The sequence below is a fragment of the Vollenhovia emeryi genome, unplaced genomic scaffold, assembly GCF_000949405.1.
Source record: "Vollenhovia emeryi isolate VEMERY1.0 unplaced genomic scaffold, V.emery_V1.0 DF939175.1, whole genome shotgun sequence".
Lineage (NCBI taxonomy): Eukaryota > Metazoa > Arthropoda > Insecta > Hymenoptera > Formicidae > Vollenhovia > Vollenhovia emeryi.
This window is the reverse complement of record NW_011967191.1, coordinates 457,579-478,386: the sequence shown is the minus strand read 5'-3', so window position 1 is coordinate 478,386 and position 20,808 is coordinate 457,579. Positions and strand designations below refer to the sequence as shown.

The 20,808-nt window shown below is 40.5% G+C and overlaps 3 protein-coding genes across 3 annotated transcripts in view; 2 read left to right on the top strand and 1 right to left on the bottom strand.

Moving 5' to 3' along the window:
- The first annotated feature begins 7,366 nt into the window (after nucleotides 1–7,366).
- LOC105563444 (UPF0364 protein C6orf211 homolog) lies at nucleotides 7,367–11,430 on the top strand. The gene is made up of 7 exons (XM_012015048.1): nucleotides 7,367–7,490; nucleotides 8,042–8,142; nucleotides 8,248–8,353; nucleotides 8,452–8,696; nucleotides 8,769–8,951; nucleotides 9,155–9,557; nucleotides 9,644–11,430. Exons 2-7 carry the CDS (start codon nucleotides 8,060–8,062, stop codon nucleotides 9,974–9,976), a joined length of 1,353 nt encoding a protein of 450 aa, XP_011870438.1. The 5' UTR covers nucleotides 7,367–7,490; nucleotides 8,042–8,059; the 3' UTR covers nucleotides 9,977–11,430.
- A 1,258-nt stretch (nucleotides 11,431–12,688) lies between these two features.
- LOC105563443 (Golgi phosphoprotein 3 homolog rotini) lies at nucleotides 12,689–16,526 on the bottom strand. The gene is made up of 4 exons (XM_012015047.1): nucleotides 16,232–16,526; nucleotides 15,884–16,130; nucleotides 15,640–15,815; nucleotides 12,689–14,112 (listed from the first exon to the last, which is right to left on the bottom strand). The coding sequence occupies exons 1-4, from the start codon at nucleotides 16,502–16,504 to the stop codon at nucleotides 13,864–13,866; spliced, it is 945 nt and encodes a 314-aa protein (XP_011870437.1). The 5' UTR covers nucleotides 16,505–16,526; the 3' UTR covers nucleotides 12,689–13,863.
- Nucleotides 16,527–19,846: 3,320 nt separating this feature from the next.
- Nucleotides 19,847–20,808, top strand: part of LOC105563442 — a 26,154-nt gene continuing 25,192 nt past the window's right edge. Inside the window, exon 1 of the mRNA XM_012015046.1 lies at nucleotides 19,847–20,178. The gene's annotated coding sequence lies outside the window, so the exon portion shown is untranslated. The remainder of the gene's footprint in view (nucleotides 20,179–20,808) is intronic.

The following is a 20,808-nucleotide window of genomic DNA, read 5'->3' as shown; positions in this document are numbered from 1 at the left end:
TAAATATAGAAATCTTTTTAAGTTGCCAGTAATAAATAATAATAATCAAGCTTTTTAGTCGATACTAACCGGCCAAGTGTTTTAGTACAGAAAATTTATTGCGAAAAATATTACCTCGGCCAGGGTTCGATTCGCGAATCGGCGCGCAATTTAAAGTCGAAAAATAGACGCGAAGATATCATCTTTATGCTGCTATTGCGACAAATATTACCACATGCCTCAGTGGTCGAATTGGTAAGACGCCCGCCTATAGAGTAAATTTTATTCCCACAAAATCGTTGCGTTTTGGCGAATCACCTTAATGCAATTATTGTGAAATGTCCTTCTCTTGGATGATGCAATTATTACACAATATTTGAGACATTTTCTTATATTCCTTATTAATCGTTTTATATATTATTTGTATCTGTTGTCATTTATGCGTGACTAAATACTTGAAAAAGCTTAAAAATAATTGGCGTAATAATATTGCTGCTATTTGATAATTTGGGGACTATTAATGTCGTTTTAATGTCGATTAAACGACCAACACTTTTTACAGCTCGATACCCTCGCATGCGTATCGTCGTCCTCGTTGCAGCTTTTCTTCATTTCAAGAAGTAGCGCTGGCCATATGGCCCGCGTATTTACGACTTTGTCCTACATGTAATGATCTCGCCCGTATTGCCCTACCGTGTTAATCAATTTCGCACAGCGGCTCGTAAGATCGTGACGAACGTGTGTCAGCTGTCATTAAAAGAACAGGAAACATCTACGGTCTCGTAAAGAAAAAATAAAGAACACTATGACACGAGGAATACCAGAAAATCGAAAATACCGGAGCCATTTGGAAAATTCTCGGAGTCCAGTACAAACAGACGTCGTACGTTAAATAGAAAGTTCCAACCCTTCTGCGAACATATGTCAAGTGCCAATTCCATCAAATAGTTCATTTTTTTAACAGTTCTTTGAACGAACGTATTTGCGTGATTTAAAAAACAATGAATAAACTCGAAGTGCTGTGACCAAGTATCTTATGAAGGGCTTATCGGTATGAATATCTGATAAGCTCGTTTTCGCCAAATACAGAGTGCTTCGAGCTTATTCATTTTTCAAAAATCACGCAGATATGTTAATTGAAAAACTATTTAAAAAAAAGAACTATTTGATACGGAACGAGTTGGAAGTTTCCACGTATCCATAGAAGGGTTGGAGGTTTTCATTTCATATACGACGTCTATTGTGCGAGTGCCGAGAACTTTTCAAACAGTCCTCGTATGTACACGATTCTTCCTATTTCCTGTTGAAACATCGATCCCGGTTAAACAGCTGCAACAACGGTAGCCGTTAAATTAAATTAAATTGTACAACGGCTCAGTGTGTGAATAACGACGATTTGCAAACTGCTGCGGAAGTTGCGGGGTTTCCCCTTGAAAGAAAGAGATAGTGTCCCTCGCCCCCGCGCCGTAATCCGGATTTTACCGACTAATTTGTGAATCCGGGAGGGGGGAGGGGGTAGAAAAAAAAAGGGTCAGCGATTATCTCGCGTGTGTGCGCGCGCGCGCACGTGCGCGCGTATAATATCGGGGAATGTAAGTGTGGCACCGGGCTGACGTTCGGTAGTGCATTATCAGTTCGCCTCGCGCTCATAGGAAACCGCAATTTCCACAAATTACCACGGATGAAAACTGACTCTTGCGACTGTACACCATCGGCTACAGCGCGGTGGAATTCATGGGTCGCGGGTTATGCCGCATTCGGTGGTATGTAGTAATTAGCAACATTGCTCCCAGATCTCCCGTGGATGGGAGGATCGGGCGAGAACCGAGCGAGCGGGGGTGGGCGCGCGGAGGGGCGGGGGGGGGGCAGGGGGGCGAATCCGCCGGCACAGATTTCATTTCGAAGGAGCAGAACGCAACGGCGGGGGCGATATTATCTTGCCCGTGACGTTTAACGATCGGTCACGCCGGGGCTCATCCCCCGACACCGCCGGAAATCGAGACAAAAACGAAGCGCTGTCGCATTCTTCAGTTCATGGGGTCAATTCTATATCTTACGCCATAGCGAAAATGCTAAAAGTGAGCGGCTTTGCCTCTCTTTCTAAGGCGACGGCTAGAAAGAGGCAAGGCTATACTTTGATTGCTTGCACTAGTGCGCACTGGCAATCACGCTAAGGCTCGTTTACAGTCAATTCTTGTATTTGAGGATCGTCTTAAATATCGCTTGAAATATTTCTTAGCCAGTAAAATAATCCGTATATCATCCATACGGATCATTTTTTGGCTAAATATTCCTTGAACATGTATTTAAGACAAAGTCTCCTCCTATATAAAGAAAGGCGTGTTATTTGCAGCCGTCAAACCATGCGAATTTTTAGATAGAGCAAATAGTGTTGTCTAGTTGAATATAAAAATTGACAAGCAACCGAATTACACACTAAATTTATAACAAAATTATTTAAGTACTAGCACCCTGTTTCGGCTGTGTTTAACACATCAGAGTCTATTTTCCATGTCCCAAAAAAATGATATTCAATTTTTAAATGACGTACATAAAGTGTCAAGTTATTATGTTAACATAAATATGACACATAAAAATGTTACGAAAATAATAACGTATCTATTTTATGTTAATTTTGCATTGAAACAATAATCGAATCTTAGTAAGATGAGAAAATTTTACACATTTGAACACACGAATTTTTACTATATTATATATATTTATTCTTAGACTGCGTTTCCACCGAGCGCGTCACGCGTCGCGTCTTGCGCGATAATCCAATGAGCGTACAGCGTACAACTGAAAGTCGGATACTTTTCCACAAAAGCTGTTCGCTCATTGGATTATCGGGCATGACGCGGCGCGTGACGCGCTCAGTGGAAACGCACCCTTAAGGGCTGTGTCCACGATGCTAGAGCTTGGTCCAAGTTCAAAGCTGCAGGTTGATTGGCTACACATTTCTCGGAACTAGAACTTGGACCAAGCCCTAGCTCCACTGGCATCGTGGACACAGGCCTTTAGATTAACGCCGTGAAAGCCACGGAAATAATAATCGAGTGGAGTATTTTTCATTATTTCAAACATTCAACTTTCGCGGCGAGGAAGTTGACCAGCGCGCTTCGTTACCAAGCGGGCGACGTGAGATTATTAATAATAACTGGAAGCGCGAGGGAAGGAGCGTGTCGATACGTTTCTCGCGGTCGAAGGGCGGCTGCGGGAAAGCCGTGTCGCGACCGCGATTTCTCTGCCGCGCGACGTGAGAGTCGCGGAACGAGACGCGCCGAGAGTTTTGCCTCCGCGTACGCCTTCCCCCGCCGAGTTTATTAAAGCGCTGGTGCAGCTGTAGCTGAATTATCGCCGGAGTTTCCTGTCTCTCGGCTCCCCCGCGGCAAAAAGCGCGCGACGCGCAGCGGGAACGAAACAATTTGACCGCCTTATTCGAATTTACTTTTCTCCCGCGCGCTCGGTATCTGCGCCGTAACTTTGGCCGGAGGCGAAAAAGGATGGGAGGGCTGCGCCATTACCCCGGAAGCTAATGTACCCTCACGATGATCATTATGTAAATTCGAGTGTGATAGAGCGCCCCGCCGGGCTATAACGCGAGCGAAACTTTTTCGCGGGAGCTAATCAATTCATTTATCGTGTACCCGATGTCCGCCGTCCGTTGAGACGGTACAAATATCAAGGGGGGTCCTTGAGAAGCCGAATTTCAGGGGAGCAAGAACCCGCGAGGAGGTGGCCACGTGCCCGCGTTTTACGCCTCTTTAATAAAAATGCGACGCGATCGAACAGCTCGTTTCCCAGACTGCCTTAAATTTGCGCAATTAACCCTTTGCGTCCCAGTGGTATCGCTGTGAGACCAGCACGATTTCGTGTCTCGTGTATTTTAGATCGTTTCAATTGCCTACCGAAATAGTTCACGACTAAGAATATATCAACTCTGCGAGGTGTCCACAATAATTTCACATTCCCTAGCGGAAAAAATTTCTATAAATAACAACAAGAAAATGGACTTGAAATGGTTTGTAGAAATTTTTATATCTTCGTTGAAACTTTTTTTTTTAAAATATCTACGAAATAGTACCACAAATTACAATGTTCTCAAATGAAGAAATTATTGCAAGTAGTATTTCATACAAATGTACAAATTGTAAAAATTAGTACAAAACTTTACTAGTTTAAAAAATTTGAGAGACAACAAAATCTTAAAGAATTAAAACATCTGCTTATCATGTAGAATATTACAAAAATTAACAAAAATGTTTCAATTCTAGCATTTTCATGTTCATTTTTATAACACTTTTTAAATATACAAAGAATTTCTTAGATTCTGGCAGTATATTTTATATTTCTTGTAGAATTTTGTAGAAATATTTCCGGCAGGATTGAGACGCGAACGCCCGGAAAAAAGTTTGTTTGAAATCCAACAAATTTGTTCCAATTTTGACCTTACTACTTTTATTTCATTTCAAAGAAATGATTTATTCACCTTAACCAGAATTTGATTCGATTGACACTGGAATTGCTACCCTAGTAGCACAGTTCATTGGTTAAGCATTGGCTAAACATTGGTTCAGTGTTGGTTATATTAGAAATGCATTGGCCGATATTGTCCAACGTAAAGCCAATATTGACCATGGAATAAATGTAAATATTACACCATAATAATTATATAATAGATTTTTATTGGAAGTGCATTGGCCAATATTTAACAATGTAATAAGAATGTTGGTCTAATATTGAAACGAAAACTAATATCGCTAAATAGGCATATTGGCTAAATAAGAGAAGGCGTCCATCTTACAATATTGGGCCAATATTGGGAATACTATATTTACATTATTTCCCAATGTCGCGCAAGCATATTGTGCTACTAAGGCAAGATAATTCATGTCTATTTCTTCAAATGTAGCTAAATGCTTTAGTAGAAGTACGTAAAAATTTAGTAGATTTATATAGACTAGAGATGACCAAACGCGCGCTTCGCGCGCGCAGTTTGTAGTTGAGCATTGTATATTTTAAAAAATTTCTATACATGCAAAGAAGTAATTGTATGCGCAACGTCAATTTAAAATAAAAAGTAATTTATCACTCACTGATACGATTCGCAACCGCAGAGTTGTACATCATGTATGTTAAACTGTAAAAATACAAATATATGATTAGTATAGACTAATTGTGCCAAATCGAAATTATTGTACTAAATATGCTTGATATTTTATATTTTTTAAAATAGGTATTTATTAAGATAATTATATAAAATACTGAGAAAGTATTCCTTTCAAATATAAATTCACAAAATTTTATACATTGGTTTTGTCTCTAACACTTATTCGACTCCTCGTTCGAATCATTTGAATAAATGAAATAAAAGCACAGAACAGATGCTTTATTTTGCACAAGTTAGATAACATAAAAATGTAAGACACTTACCTTACGATTTCTCCGCCGTTGCCCGATGCCTCCTCGGCCTCCTCCTCCTCTCAAATTTCCTTGTTGCACTTACACAACACTCACTCGCGAAAATCATCGATCGCGCGAAATTTCCGGCACTCCCGTACGCGATGTGAAATACCGCAAACACACGAAATATTATTAACTTTTGCGTTATCGGTTTCCAAGACTTTCTGTCATACAAATTACTCAAACTAACAACTTGCATTTTTGATTCGGAAGAATAGGATAATGGATAAATCGCTTTCGAATTGGCGATATAAAACGCAACGCGAGCATCGGAAGCATAATCTGCGGCAAAGAAATAATGTAACGACGTGCAATAAGCGACTTTCTTTACTTCCCGCCCGTTCGAGTTGCGAAGAACGACAGGGCGAAGTCGTATAAATTTCTCTTTTTTCCCGAAAATGGAACAGATTACACGAAATCGACAGATAATTAAAAGCGCGGTGCGTAAAGGAGATGTAACCGCGACAAAGTACCACGGTTTACATTTATATTTTAGATGAGTTAGTCTCGTGAAATATCTAGGTACACGTTGATAAAGAACCGTCGCCTCAATATACAATTCGTTTCTCTTTGCAAGTTGTAAAAACTTAATGATTAATCAAGGAACGTTACTTGTTACTGATAAAGGTGTGCAAATCAATAATGTTTTATCCCTGCATTCATCGCGATCGAGTCTTGGAAACTGATAACGCAAAAGTAATAACACGCACGGAGCGACTCTCGCCACTGCTTGCCGGCTCGACGTTCGGCGAGCGAATGATTGCGCGGCGACCTTCAGGTAAACATTGGCCCGCGTAACATCGTACGATACAGCGCCGAGTGAAAAACAACAAAAAAACGTTGAGAATTCGTTGGCCCGCTTAATCGTCGTACGATACCGCGCCGAGTGGAAAAACAACAAAAACAAACGTTGAGAATTCGTTGGCCTGTCTACGCAATGGAAAATTCCGTACTTAATATTTTATTGTACATTACTTTGTTCCGTGACTGTTGCTACGTTTTGCGTATTATTCCGCGGACTTATTGGTATTGATTAAATTAACGATTAATTCTGTTCAATCGAGAAAATGTTTCGAAGCGAAAATCGTTGTTACTTAAATTCTAATTACTAAGATTAGAGATTTTACTTCAATAGTTGATGCATACAAATGTATATTTCTAAATTGCAAATCTTCATTCACTATGAATCTAAAAGAGAAGTGAAGCACACCGCGCTTCGAGAAAGCCACTCGACATCGCGGAAAAGAGGCCTCAACTGTTCGATATTAACGACATTCGCGCTGATAACATCTCTTTTTTGGAAAGGGGAATATGATTCCAACGTATCTCATTTATTTTAACCTAACCTAACCCAACTTAACTAAATCTTTGCTCTCCAAGGGAAAAACCTAACTATGTAAATCTTTTCTTTCCAAGGGAAAAACAACGATAGAAAAACGAACGCTCCCATTCGTAGAATCAGACTCACCGGTGGGATCCAGCGGCGATTTTCCCCGGCGCCGGAAACGTGTGCGCGCGTCCGTCCGCGGGGGACCTCGTTATCCATCCGCGGGGCTGACGAAGGCGCGACGGAGCGGCGGCGTCGCGCCGGGGCGGACGAGCGCGCTCGCGCGACGCGCCCGGAAACTTTCCGCGTTAATGAAATTTCTTCGGGCGAAAACTTGGCCGCGCGGCGGAGAGCGAGGAGGGGGGGAGGGGGGGGGAGGGAAGGGAAGCGCGACGGGCCGAAGAAGCCGCCGCAAAACCGCGGCGCAGTTAACCGCAGGCGAAATAAAGGTGGGCGGAGGACGAACGGCCGCCGATTATCTTCCGCCGCGCGCGGGGACTCGCGGGCGCGAGTGTCGCGCTTTTTCAACCCGCGCGATCGCGCGCCTCGCGGGCGGGATCGATCGATCTCTCGCGCGAGGGATCGAGCGCTGCGACCGCGCGTGCGCGACACGCGGCGCTGCGCGGCTCCCCGCCGTCTGCTGCTCCGCTCCGCGCGTACGTCGTGTTTACGTTCGTGGACAGTCCTGCGAGAACGTCTGGCCGGGGCGGGACGTGATAAGGTGAGGGCCCAGTGATTCTTTGCCGCGCGACAAACCGCGGCGATAAGAGACCGAAGTTCGCCGACGGTTTCTTCTTACGTCGTTCTAACCTCTTCCCATTGAGAAAGAGAGAGAGATATGTCCTGTTTTTTTTATGCGTGGTCTACAATACGTGGAGTAAGCGTGGAGTAAGGAGTAAGGGAGAGCCCTAACTTCTAGCTTTTGGTGTAAGGAAGCTGAAATACGGGCATGATTGTTAAAATAATTGTAACACTGATTGATGGCATTTTGATTCACCGAGAGTAAGCCTAAGAGCTGAAGTAGGAGTGAGAAATAAAATGGATTTATTTCCTTACTCCTACTCCTTACTCCAGTTTACTCCATGTATTGTAGACCAGCCTTTACACTGCTCGCCGTAAGCTACGGTGAAGTTGGCGTAAACGCAGAGAGAACGAGCACGCGGCGTGTCTTCGTCTCATCAAAAGCGCAGTACACGTGCGCGACACTGCTCTGTTCTCATTACGCTTTGTTACTTTTTGTTTATCATCTCCACTGTTTCGTTGTCTGTTCAGGCCGTGTCAACGTATACGATGGCTCAGATCGACCCCAGAATCCCGGATCTGGCGGACACAGCCACTCCTTTTGGTGTACCGCTATCTGGAATATATAAGCGGTAATTTGCTGCGTTGCTCAATTCTGTTTGTCGTGCTCGCCCGTGATTAACTGACTGACCCCTGATAGGACGACGTAGAAATGATATCTCTTATTTACGTTACAGAAGTTACGCTCATGCGACAATCAAGGACAGGCTGCCGGTGATATTAACGAAGATCATCGATACGTTCTGTCAGACTAAAAATAAAATCACAGCTACATATGGACCGGTAATTATATATTGTGCCTCAATTTGTACAACAATCCATTTGTGTTTCGTGCCGTTGCACCTTAAAGTGCACGATTCACGTGCATTGTTAAATTACAGAGAGCCGAGGAGGATATCAAAGAGATCATAGGATTCATAGGTAAACTGAAAAATGAAATGGTTACTAACAAAACCTTAAGGCCATTGCGTTTAAACGAAACCGTTGCCAACGACGCAGAGGAGTGGAATAAATATTTAGAGCGTAGAACGTCAGTAGAGGGCAAAACGCCCATGTGGTTCAACACGATATGGCTGTATTGCGAGGGCTACATGTATCGTGCATTAGCTCAGGAAATTAGTTTGACGTAAGTTCCGATATGTTAAACGAAACATAAATTTGTCTAGAACAAAGCTAAAATGTCGTGTTGCAATGCTAGGAGTACCCTACACAGTTACGATCCATTTGAGTGCTACAAGCAGGATGACTTTATCAACTCACTCGACTCGATAGAATTAATAGCCTCGTATGTAAAAGACATAATATGCAACAAGGAATACAATGTGGAGAACTCGAAGAAGGACTTCCTGAAATTTTTGCAGTTGAGCCTCTGGGGTAACAGGTTGTACTATTTCTATCTTAGGGCCTGAAACAGCAGTCTTGTACTCTTAAGACAATGTTTTATGTCTTAAATCTTTGTCGTAAAGTAACGCACAATAACTGTCTTGTAACTTAAGAATATAAGACAGCCATTCTGCTCTTATTCTAATATACATCTGTCTTTCATACGATGCGTTATGACTGAATGATTTCTATATTTTGCAGGCATGATCTGTCCGCAAGTGCAGGTTCCCCTTGCAACAGCACTGATAATCCATTGATGACAGTAGAGTTCTTAAATAAGAATATAGTAGTGAATAATTCGGAGATTGTGTGGGACATTGTAAAGAAAAAGATGAAAGAAACCGATGATATTCATATAGTACTTGATAATGCAGGATATGAATTCTTTACTGACTTATGTTTAGCCGCTTTTTTGGTTACTATCGTACCTACGACCAAAATAACGTTTCACGTAAAGCTGTATCCGTGGTACTTGAGTGATACAACTAATCGTGATTTTCTCTGGACATTAGATTACATGGGTAGACTAAACGATCGCCCAAATATACAATTATTGAGTAAGACGCTCGAAAGTCTAATGGACCGTAAAATTTGGTGTGTTAAGGTATTTAATTTCTCATCCTCTAACTATTCAAACCGTTATGTAAAAGTATGTCAAGTATGATTTAATTTCCTATCTTTGTTAAACAGGAAGAACCCTATTGGACAGGACCGTACGATTTTACGCAAATGAAAGAAAAGGAGAAAAATATATATACTCAATTTTCCGACGCTAAATTAGTAATATTTAAGGGTGATCTGAATTATAGAAAACTTCTCGGTGACATGAATTTTGAATATAACACAAGCTTTGCAGCTGCGTTGGGAGATTTTCAACCTACGAATATTTTGAGCTTACGTACTATGAAATCCGATATTTGTGTTGGATTACCAAACGATATGGCTGAATTCTTCGAAGCGAATAAAACTAAACTGACAACCGGGGAGTATGGTCTTATTCAAGCAGCTATGTTTAAAATTTAAAGTATTATGAAATAAAACTTTAAATGCTTTTGAATTATTACTGTACAAATTATATGAAGTTACGTAACATGGTATTTGTACATATACAGAGATACATGAAAATATATATGTAAAACTGACATTCATGTAAAAAGAATCTTTATATTTGTTGTAACTTATTCATATTTATTCTGTATCATGTATGTTAATCATTGAATCTGTTATACCTCTCTTGTACATATTTCTATATTTATGTATATATGTATATACATAAAATATATTTAATTACAATTAATTTCTAGTACTTTACATTGTAATTTTCATCTACATGTTAAACTGAACTATTCTGTATGTGTTTGTCACTTTGTGGGATGTAAATTTTTCTATGACCAGTTTAGTCATTAAAATAAATGCTGCTGATTTATGACTGAGTAATGATATAAACATGACAAGGATTTCTTAATGTTTATAAGTTGCCAGTGTATAATAATGATCTTTTACAAGTTTAACAAGTCTGTACAACTTAAAAGTGCTTAGAGCATCGTAGTATTAAAATTTCTTGCTTCATCCTCGTTACAATTAAACAATATGCTTTTAACTGATTGAAGTTATCACAAATCTGTTGTTGATTGCCTATTCGGTAAGTTATGACACGCTCTTCATATATCAGTTATTATACAATTTAAAATATGACTTAATCTTACTTTTTTATACTTGTACATATAAGTCGAAGAGAAATTTAATACGAAGTGATAAATGTTGATTATTCCTTGTTTATTGTATTTTAATCGATATATTACATACGTATGTGCACATAAAATAATAAAGCAAGCCTGTTAGAATATAATACTACGTTTATACAAAGTATTCAAGTATACAAAATTAAATTCTCTACGTTTTGATTAAAATGATTTGACATTAATTTCATGCTTTCTATACTTTCAGTATAATAAATTTATCACACCAATTGTAAGTTGTAAATAAATTTTATACTAAATGTAAGAAACAATTGCAGCAAGTATGTCCCGTACGATTTAATATCTACACAATCGTACAATGATTAGCAGGCAAATTTTCTAAATTGATAATTGGACATTTTCAAGAAGTCGTTAGAATTTTTGATTCATAAGTTTTTGTAACAAATATTCAGATATAAAGATATGTTCTTCATTGTAAAACTTCAATTGCGAATAATGCCATGTATGTTTATAATTGATAGAATTTGAAAGAGATTTAGATCTCGCGCATAGCATCAGTTGCAATATTTATATTATCATCATATATATATAAAAAACATTGTATATTCTGTTCCATACTTAATTAGAATTTATTTAACTGTACTTGATTGTTTATATCAAAGTATCATGAAAGAGATAAGTGGCAATAGAGCACTCTCATCAATGGATTTTAAGACTATAATAGAAATCTGTGTATATCAGTACTCATAAAATGTTTAATAAAATTCTCTTAGTTCCTTGGAAATGTATGCTGTAGTAAAGACTACAAATTTTAACAATTATGACTAATTATAATCACCAATAATAAATGACGAAATAATTGTAATAATACATTTTAGTAAACAACTTATTTTTCAAGTAAATTACATGCATTGTAATTTAATTATTATTATCAATAGGAATAAGAAAACTTGATATATACATATATGTTTGTCCAGCAAACATATATTTCAGATGAAATAGTATTCTATGGATTATATGTATATTAGATAATTTCTCCAAAATTTTTAATATCCATTATAAAAAATTATAAAGGATATATACATTACTATTCAAGAATAACTGACAATAAATTAATGATCTTATAGATTATAATAATTGGAATCGAATGGTAAAACGAATTAACTAAAATTTCATGGTAGATAAATCATTATCATATGTAAAATGATGATTATAAATCATTTGATATCTCATATTATTGTAATCCAACATCTCTCTATTCATGTCAATTTAATATACATTCTACAAAGTTTATTTTGAAAGCAAATGCCAAATTCATAAAAAATTAGAAATACTTGAAAAAGAATTTATTTAGAATTAATTTTTAATAATGTTCAAAGTGACTATTGACATACATTCCCGTATTATGATATTTCCCTGATACTTTGCTTTCGATCAAATAAAAAAATTGAAAATAAAGTATAAAAGTAAGAATTTTCTACAAAATTCCTATCTCTTATGGCTGAGTGGCATCTACTTCTTAAATATATTCTATTTATATTCTTACTATCTATATATTTTATATGCATAATCCGTATATGAGCAATTAAAAAAGCACATGAATAAACAAAAATACTTGAATTTATATCACATTATTTTTTACAAACAACTACGCGTCTTTTACAATACATTTTATGCTGCTTTTAAAGTATAAAGGTTCTATTCAACAATAGAATAGGATCCAATATTCATAGTAAATCATATTATTAAAATTTATTGACAAATGATGATCTAAGAAATAACTTTCATAATAAATTATTTACAAGAATAAGTTTGGAAACAAGAGGATGGAATCATTCAGCTGTTTTTAAATCATGTTTGATGTATAAAGTATTTCACATATTTATTTTTATGAAATGTAAAAGTGCTTCGTTTTTTAAATCATCAAAAATGGACAAATAGTTTTTATGAAAAAAATAAGGAAGTTTAGCCCCATGCTTTTCTGACCCAATAAATCTCAAGTATTTCACAAAGGACATTAACAAATTTCAAAACATTGATTTTGTTGTTATATTTAATATAATCTCAGGATAAGCAGCTTGTAACACTATACATGGACTAATCTATATATGTTCAACTATCAGTTTACAATGAAATTATCACTTATCTAATAAATTTTGAACAGCATAAAAAATGTCGATAATCATCAATAACAAATAATTCATCACCTTTCATTTTAAATCCAAATACTTTACTGCCACATGGTGGTAATATACTTTGAGTACAATCTGTTTATATATATCAGAAGACATCGAAACAATAGGAGTTGTGCAAAGAATTTCTTTGTAACAAAAGTTACAAGAGTTAAATGATTACCAGAAATGTGGCACTTGGCGTAATATCGCACGAGGTCAGCCATATAAAACAAAATCATATCTACCAGTATTATCTACACGAGTGAAATAACTTTTAAAAAATATCTAAAATTCTTCTCTGTAGAAAGATTTAAAATGCATGTATAGATCCATTAAACTTAGAATGCTTAGAGGAACGCTATTTAAATCTAAATGACTCGCGGATGTAGCGCGAAATTTCATACATGATATAAACAAAGAGGCACATGTATATGCTATGTATATTAAAAATTAGGATTTAAAGGAATATATGTACATACTTGTATATTTCACAAAATTATGGCTAAGAACATATAATCCAGATTTCTCCAACACTACCACGCCCAATATCCATTTTGAGGCACCCCGCATAGTGTCCTGCGTCATCTTATATTATGTTTATGAACGTACATTCGTAAACACAGATGGACAAGCAAGAAAGTATAGATTTTAATACAATGTAGTCCGTCTTCCCGAAATTAGTGCTGTCCAGCACAAGGCATACATTCACGCTCCTTATTATTCCATATTATATTTAAATACGAATATTCGTTATATTCAGCTATCAAATATGTATTTAAATAACAATATAACGGAAATGAATAAGGTTCCTTCAAAGTTTCCTATATAATCGAATATGGATTATTTGGTCTGAATTATTTCATCTCGTGTAACAAGGATTGCATCTATTTTGTATAATTATCGCAACTAAAGGATATGCAAAATCATTAAGTTAATTATTCACATTAGTATAAGAATAATAGTATCGTATAATACATAATAGAATTTAATAGTAGAAAACTATTCCGCGTCCACGAAATTTAAGAGTCAGTAACTGTTACTTGGTGAATGCGGCAAATACAGCCCAAAGTACCGGGTTCGCGTTACGTTTAGCGGCTTCCGCTTCGAAATCGAGGTCTAATAATGTCCGTACTCTTCGCATCGCTACTTCGTAATCGTCGTCCGACAATGGCGCAAATGCATTTTCTAGTACATCAGCTGCATGAGCTAAAATAACTAATGCCAACGTTCGTCTATCCATGCGAGCGGCATCATTCACCCAACGGCCTAATACAGCTTCTTGGATCTGCAAGACAGAAAGTAGCACATGTCGTTGTTCCATTCATAGATTATGTAACTCAATTCAATCATCAGCATCAATATTCTTTCATGCAAAGTGTAGAACATATTTTTACCCCACACATTTCCCATCATCACTTTTTTATATGTTTTTACTCTTATGCCAAAAACTTGTGCAACAAACTTATGCTAAAATCTTCTGTTTAGTAAAATTAATAAAAAACATATAGAAATATCTAATATTATTACATAACGTTTATTTATAGAAAATCACTTAAAAGTTTATAGAACATGTTCCTCTTTCAACTTTTTAACAATACACAATAAAAAATTTCCTTAAAATGTATATATATATTATTATTTTCCTATGTACTTTATTACTAATTAGTAATAAATATGTCATAAACCAGATAGTAAATCATATACATATATACACACACATTATTAATCATATATGTTTACAAGCTGCTATCTTCCCACACGCCTCCTAATCAATGTAGAATATTAAAGCATACATAAAGATAAGATATTACTTCCGTAGATAACAACATTACATTATATATCAAGCATACAACGCTATTGAAATAAAACCCCAAATATTGACAAGTATTTTGTAAATGTATGAGACCACAGGTCGAATAATCAAAAGCTTTAGAATTAGAAAGCTTTCCCGAATCATAAACACACCACTTATTTTCGAAAAAATGCGGTAAGATCTAACGAACTTTCTATCATAAAACGGTAATAATATTTGTGATTCGGCAAGACGGTCTTAAAACAATACGTGATGTCACAGTACATACGTAAATATTTTTATCACTGTGAGATGTATTGTTACGATACAGGATGTGTTGTTCAATACGTCTTGTATGTTTAGATCTATACTGGTTTATATATAATACATTTGTGTATCCTCTCATTTTTTAAAAATGAGGATGGCACTTTATTTCACAGGCACGTTGTACACGTGTTGATCAAAAGGCAGTATTGGACTGTTACATTTGTCGTACAACAAATTTTTCAAACGTTTTGATTGCCTGCGGAATAAAACGTTCTCGAGTATCCAGAAATCTTCTTAGAGTTTTCTGGAACTACGAACTTGAAAAAAATTTCTAGTTAGAAATTTACTCGACAACTTTTTCTTCTTTTTCTTCTATTTTATATCTAGTTAGAAATTTTCTAGAAGTTTATAGGCAACCAACACGCTTGAAAAATTTGTCGTACAACAAATTTTTCCAGCATGTTGATTGGCTGCAGCATAAAAAATTCTCGAGTATCCAGAAATTTTCCAGCTTATAGTCAATCAACACGCTTTAAAAATTTGTCGTACGACAAATGTAACAGTACCCTTGCGTTGGTGTTACATTTGTCATATAAATTTTTCAAACACATTGATTGGTTCCAGGATAGTAAAGTTCTCGAGTATCTGGAAACATTCTATCCTACAGCCAATCAATGTACTAAAAAAAACCTGTGTCGCACGACAAATGTAATATCAGCCTCGCAGGCAAACATGGGGAGGTAAATAATTTACCTTTTTCACGAGACGGCTTTTGGCGAGGTTGTCGGTGAGCGGATGAGTTGTCATGTCAAACAGCAAGAAATTTTGTTTCTCCGTAGTTAAAACACCTTTCTCGACCAGATTTTTCGCCAGCCGTTCCCTCACATTTTTCAACTGATACCTCAACTTGAGGGGATTCCAGGTTTCACCTGCAACCATGCGAGACATTTTAGGACCGACAATCCGGTAACACGAGCACAGCGACGAGGGAACTGACCACTTAGATACTCTATCCAACTCTGCACAGTTTCAGGCGGGTCTGTGTCCTTCAAGTGTTTCAAAGCTTCGTCCAGCAGCACGTCTCCCGTAGGCGCGTCGTTTTTCAAGAGAAGCTTTCTGGCCAGCAAGCTCTTCTTACGCATGCCGGCTTTCTCCAGCTCCACCCTACCTCGAAAGGCGAGCTCCGCCAGGATGCAGCCTCTCAGTCCGGAACTTATACAGTCGTTCCAGAAAGACGTATATCCCTGTGTGGGGGGAAAAAAAGGAAAAAGCAGGAGTGTCAAACGCTGACCGTTCAGGCGAGATTCGCGGAGGAAAGCGAGAGTATCTAGGGCGCGAATAAAACCTCTTTGTCCTTGAGACCAAGCAGCAGGACCTCCTCCATGAGAGTCAGACGCGTCTCCTTGTCGGAGTCATCGTCGACGGTGGGATTGCAGTTGAGGTCCTTCTGGGAGAGGCAGTCCGTGTCCGGGCTCTGGCCGGACAGCTTGTCGTTGTGGACGAGGTCCGCGTTCTGGCCGTCCTGGCCGTGGCCGCTGCCACCGCCGCCGGCGCCGCCGCCGCTGCCGCCGCTGTTCACCACGCGTCGTCGCTGCACCAGCCCGTCGCCGCGATTCATCGTGCGGGGCGCAGAGGGTACCGCGACGGGAGCCACCACACACTCGGTACGAGTAGTCCGCGTGTTCCGCGGGGGCGGGTAGGGTAGGGGGGGTGGGGAAAGGGATGCACCGGGTGGTCGACGCTCGATCGAGCGGAGGAGGCCGCCCGTCTCAGACGGTGTCGTTATTAAAGGGAGCCGGCGCGGGCATCCGTCGCACGGTAAACACTGTGCCGTTGACGTTCACCCGAGGGCGACATGTCTCATCCAAGATGGCCAGGCCCCACTCGTTGACCTCGTCCGGCGCGCCGCGAATTACTCGCGATGCGGCCGAGTCGAGGCGGCGGACGATGACGCGCGGCGCGGCGCGACGCGACGGTCGTCGACGGCGACGAGCGACGGACGGGGACGTGCTCCGAGGGATGCCGTTGCGATGCCTCGGCTCGCCCGCGAGTCTGGGCTCTTCGTCGGGCCTTCCGCGTTTAACGTGTCACCGAGCTCACTCGCGTGCCACGAGCACGTACGCGTCGGGGCGAGACACACGTGCGAGATCGCGCGCGGCAGATCCGGGATGTCCGATTCGCACGGGGTGTCAGCGCGAGTGCCACGCAGAGAGACAGGCAGCAGAACAACGGGGAAGGACACGAGCGTAACATATATCGCACTCGCGGCAACAATCACGAATCAGCGAGAGCGAAGCAGTGTCGCCTGGGCTGCAGAGATCTCCCGTACCAACCGAACGGCGCGCGATTCTATTCGCCGGATCGACCCCGGACGGTCATTGGCTGCCGCGCGCGGCACGTGACCGCGCTAGAGAATTAAACGCCCGCCAATCGGCCGCCCGCTTGCCCGGAAGTGGCACCTGTGCGGCGAGAAGAAGGGGCATTTCCGGTACTCGGAACGCGCCGTACCTAGATACTTCCGCGCGCTGCGTCAACGGGAATACGTTTTTAAGGACCCCGATTTAATTTAATACCCGGCAATAATTTCCCTTTGCATCTTTTGTATTTAATTCTTTATTCGCGAGAAATTTACTTGCCAAATTCGAATCACTTGCTGGCGATATAATGAAGAAACCACGTAATTTTGTACAATTAAGTCTTGCTTTTTCAATGACAGTGGACAATTTTCAGCTGAAAATTTCATTCTTTCTTATCTGTTAGAAAAGGAGGCGTGAAGCTCTCAATTACAAGTTTTTTAATTGAAGCTTTAAGGGTTAAGTATCTAAATAGGGCCCGGTTTCACTAACGTCGCTTAACTTTAAGCTGAGCTTAATTCGTTCTTTGTTTCTTCCAACCGTTACTCTAGAAAGAGACAAACATGAATTAAACTAACAACAAGATTAACTTTAAGCGACGTTTGGTGAAACCAAACCTAAGTCAGCCGGCTTACTTCGATTGTCACATTTCTTCTTTTATTAATAGGATAGGTCTGAGATTTCGCGTGATCAAGTATGGCGACACGATAAGTGATCAAACGAATGCCGCCCCTTTTAGCATAGTAACAATCTTCTTGGTAACTGATATTGATCGACCACTTTGACAGCTACGACACAATGAAGTTACAAATTTTTACTTGAATTATTTTTAACGAAAAATCTATAACTTTGTTTTTCATCGACATTTCATGCACATAGCACGGAACACAACCAGAACGTGCACACCTGCGTTATCCGCTTAGTCCAAACGCGGACATTGGCTGCGTAGTTTATGTCCACGTTTTCAATATCTACAGAGGGCATATCGCGTTTGACGATCATTATAGAGACTTGTAATCAGAGACTGGCCATAAAGCCCGTATCGGATTGAGATTGAGATTAGATTGAAATTTGACCAATCACAGTAAAGTTTACTAATCTCAAGTTTAGTAACTTTAACTCTAATTGGTCAAAGTTCCAGCTAATCTTAATCTTAATCCGTAACCTGATACGGGCTTTAGAGTTCGTCAAAGTCCCGCGAGTGAGATAGAAGCATAGGCTCTCTCACTCCTCTACGATTGTAGAATCGTAGAAGAATTTACTCACTCGCAGGAATTTGACGAACTCTTAGGGCCAGTCTCTGGATTGCAGGGTCTCTAGAGGATCACGTAAACCCAGGCCGTGGCAGCTCTCAAATTTCTCCCTGCATCGTACGTCTGAATGCACATCGATCTTGTCGTCGACGATCGATATGTTACAACAAACCCGAGGGCATTTCGTTACACAATAACGCGATTGCTCGGCGGACGAGCTGACTATCACTGTCTATCTTCCGGTCAACAAGCAGCGAATTTTCCCGATGTCCAATCGCGATATCTTCGTATTTCATCACTTGTCTCTTCCGCCTGCCTATTTTTTTTTACTACAGCGCTTCATTCTATTATCTGTGCAATTATCGTCGAACGTGCGTTCACAATGAAAACGACGAAACGTGCCCAGGTGTTTCGCAAAGGTCTTATCTCTTCCGTGCAAATAACGTGCTTATCAAATGTTGAAAAAAAAAACATGTTAATATGCTAACGCTATCAAGACCGCGGCAAACGCTGTAAGAGCGAGCGAGAAACCACGGCTGCGATAATTTATAGGCATTTAAAGGCAATAAGTAAAATCTGTCGGGAGTTCCAGGGGGCAATTTTGATCGAAACGATTCCGAAAGCTTCCCATCGATTATTTTATCACGGACACTCGAACATTGTCGGAAACGATGGAGAAGCTTCCGGCGCTTTGCGAGCACGCGAAAGATCCGATTCCGATCGGACGCAGCCGTTCGATCGGGAAAGATATGAGATAATGATAATAATAGAGAAAAGTGCCCTATTATGAGATAGGCCCTAATATGGGACAGCGGAGTTTCACCATAGATTTATTGCCCTTGGAGCGAAATCTGTTTAGCGGAAAATTGCTCGTTGGATCGCGTGATCGTTGCGGAAAAAGATTTGTGATCGAATTTGGACGTTGAAAGCCTGCTATCTCGTATTAGAATCCCATCTCGTAACAGAGGACTTTCCTCTAATAGCCAAGCGGATCCCTTTGGCTCTTCGATTTTCAAAGCTGCGATCGGAAATTGGCAACCGGAAGGAGGAAGAGTCGGTCCTTTCCGGTTTGCCAGGATAGACGAGCGTTTTGCGGGAAACGAGGCGACCCGCGCGTGTTTCGGAAACAATCGGAAGCGGCCTGCGTCGCGGGAAACCGAGCGGAGGCTGGTTTACGCAACGCCGTGACCGTAAGCTTACGCCGGAATCGGTAAAAATGGAAGCAATCGCGGTCGACTATTCTCCTCGCTTTTAACGGTGATTGGACAATTTTTACCGATTCCGGTATAAATTAACAGTTACGGCCTTGCACAAATCAGCCTTGGCTCGGTCGAGGGCGCCGCTCGGGCTTGTCACGGTTCTGCCCCCGCTCACATTGCGACCGTCGAGGAGCAAGACGCGTTCGGCGCGACGTTCAGTTCAGTTCTCCGTGATCGCTCGATCGGGTGGGATCCGAGCGGGATCTGCTCGCACCTGCGCCGTCGCGTACCCGCGGTCGCACTCGCGTCGGCGAGGAGGGAAGAAAAAAGGGGAGAAACGAGGAAGAGATCAAGTAAATCTCGCGCGTCGCCGGATAACGCGACGCTGTGTCCACCGAGGGAGACGTTTCACCGGGAAGGGAAATCGGCGATAATGATTCAGCGGATTCCTCATTGAATAGATCAGTGCGTCGGATCGGCTATCAGGTGAGAGACCGGCGAAAGGAATTTCTACGGTCACTACCGTCGCGCGAGAATTCCTCTCCGCGAGTATACACGCGCGACGCGCCGCGCGTTAATCCCGGGATCTCCCGGGCGACGTAATTGCCCAGGAATGGAACGTCCGCGAGTGGCTTTCAAATGTCCCTCGCGGAGCGCCTCGGGGCTCGTTCAAGCGCGACTTTCGCTGCGGGGAAAATACGGATTTTCCGGTGCCGCGCGATTGCGCAGGCAACGTTTCGTTATCGGTACGGCCGATGCTTTTGTTTCGATCGCGTCAATCCCCGCCCGAGCCGTGTATTAAGTGAAGTAAGGCGCGTTTCGTCCCAGAAATCAAATCCCCGAGGCAGACACTTTAGTATTCGTTAATTTACTTGACTAACACCCGGCTTTTCATTTTCTCGCCGATTGTTAACCAGAGGTTAGTCGACTCTCTGTCTCTTCTCAGGTAATAACATAGAAAAAGATGGAGGGTCGACTAACTTTCCCTAGTAGCACAGTACATTGGCTAAACATTGGCCCAGTGTCGGTTTTATTAGAAATGCATCGGCCGATGTTGTCCAACGTAAAGCCAATATTGGCCATGGAATACATGTAAATATTACACAATAATAATTC

What these genes read in the sequence shown, in the direction of transcription:
- LOC105563444 (XM_012015048.1), top strand. Translation starts at nt 8,060, where the DNA reads ATGGCTCAGATCGACCCCAGAATCCCGGATCTGGCGGACACAGCCACT. An exon ending in CTATCTGGAATATATAAGCG is followed by an intron (nt 8,143 to 8,247) that starts GTAATTTGCTGC and finishes TTTACGTTACAG; the next exon opens with AAGTTACGCTCATGCGACAA. An exon ending in GTAAAATTTGGTGTGTTAAG is followed by an intron (nt 9,558 to 9,643) that starts GTATTTAATTTC and finishes TTTGTTAAACAG; the next exon opens with GAAGAACCCTATTGGACAGG.
- LOC105563443 (XM_012015047.1), bottom strand. Translation starts at nt 16,504, where the DNA reads ATGAATCGCGGCGACGGGCTGGTGCAGCGACGACGCGTGGTGAACAGC. An exon ending in TTGGTCTCAAGGACAAAGAG is followed by an intron (nt 16,131 to 16,231) that starts GTTTTATTCGCG and finishes CCCCCCACACAG; the next exon opens with GGATATACGTCTTTCTGGAA. An exon ending in TTGGATAGAGTATCTAAGTG is followed by an intron (nt 15,816 to 15,883) that starts GTCAGTTCCCTC and finishes GCATGGTTGCAG; the next exon opens with GTGAAACCTGGAATCCCCTC.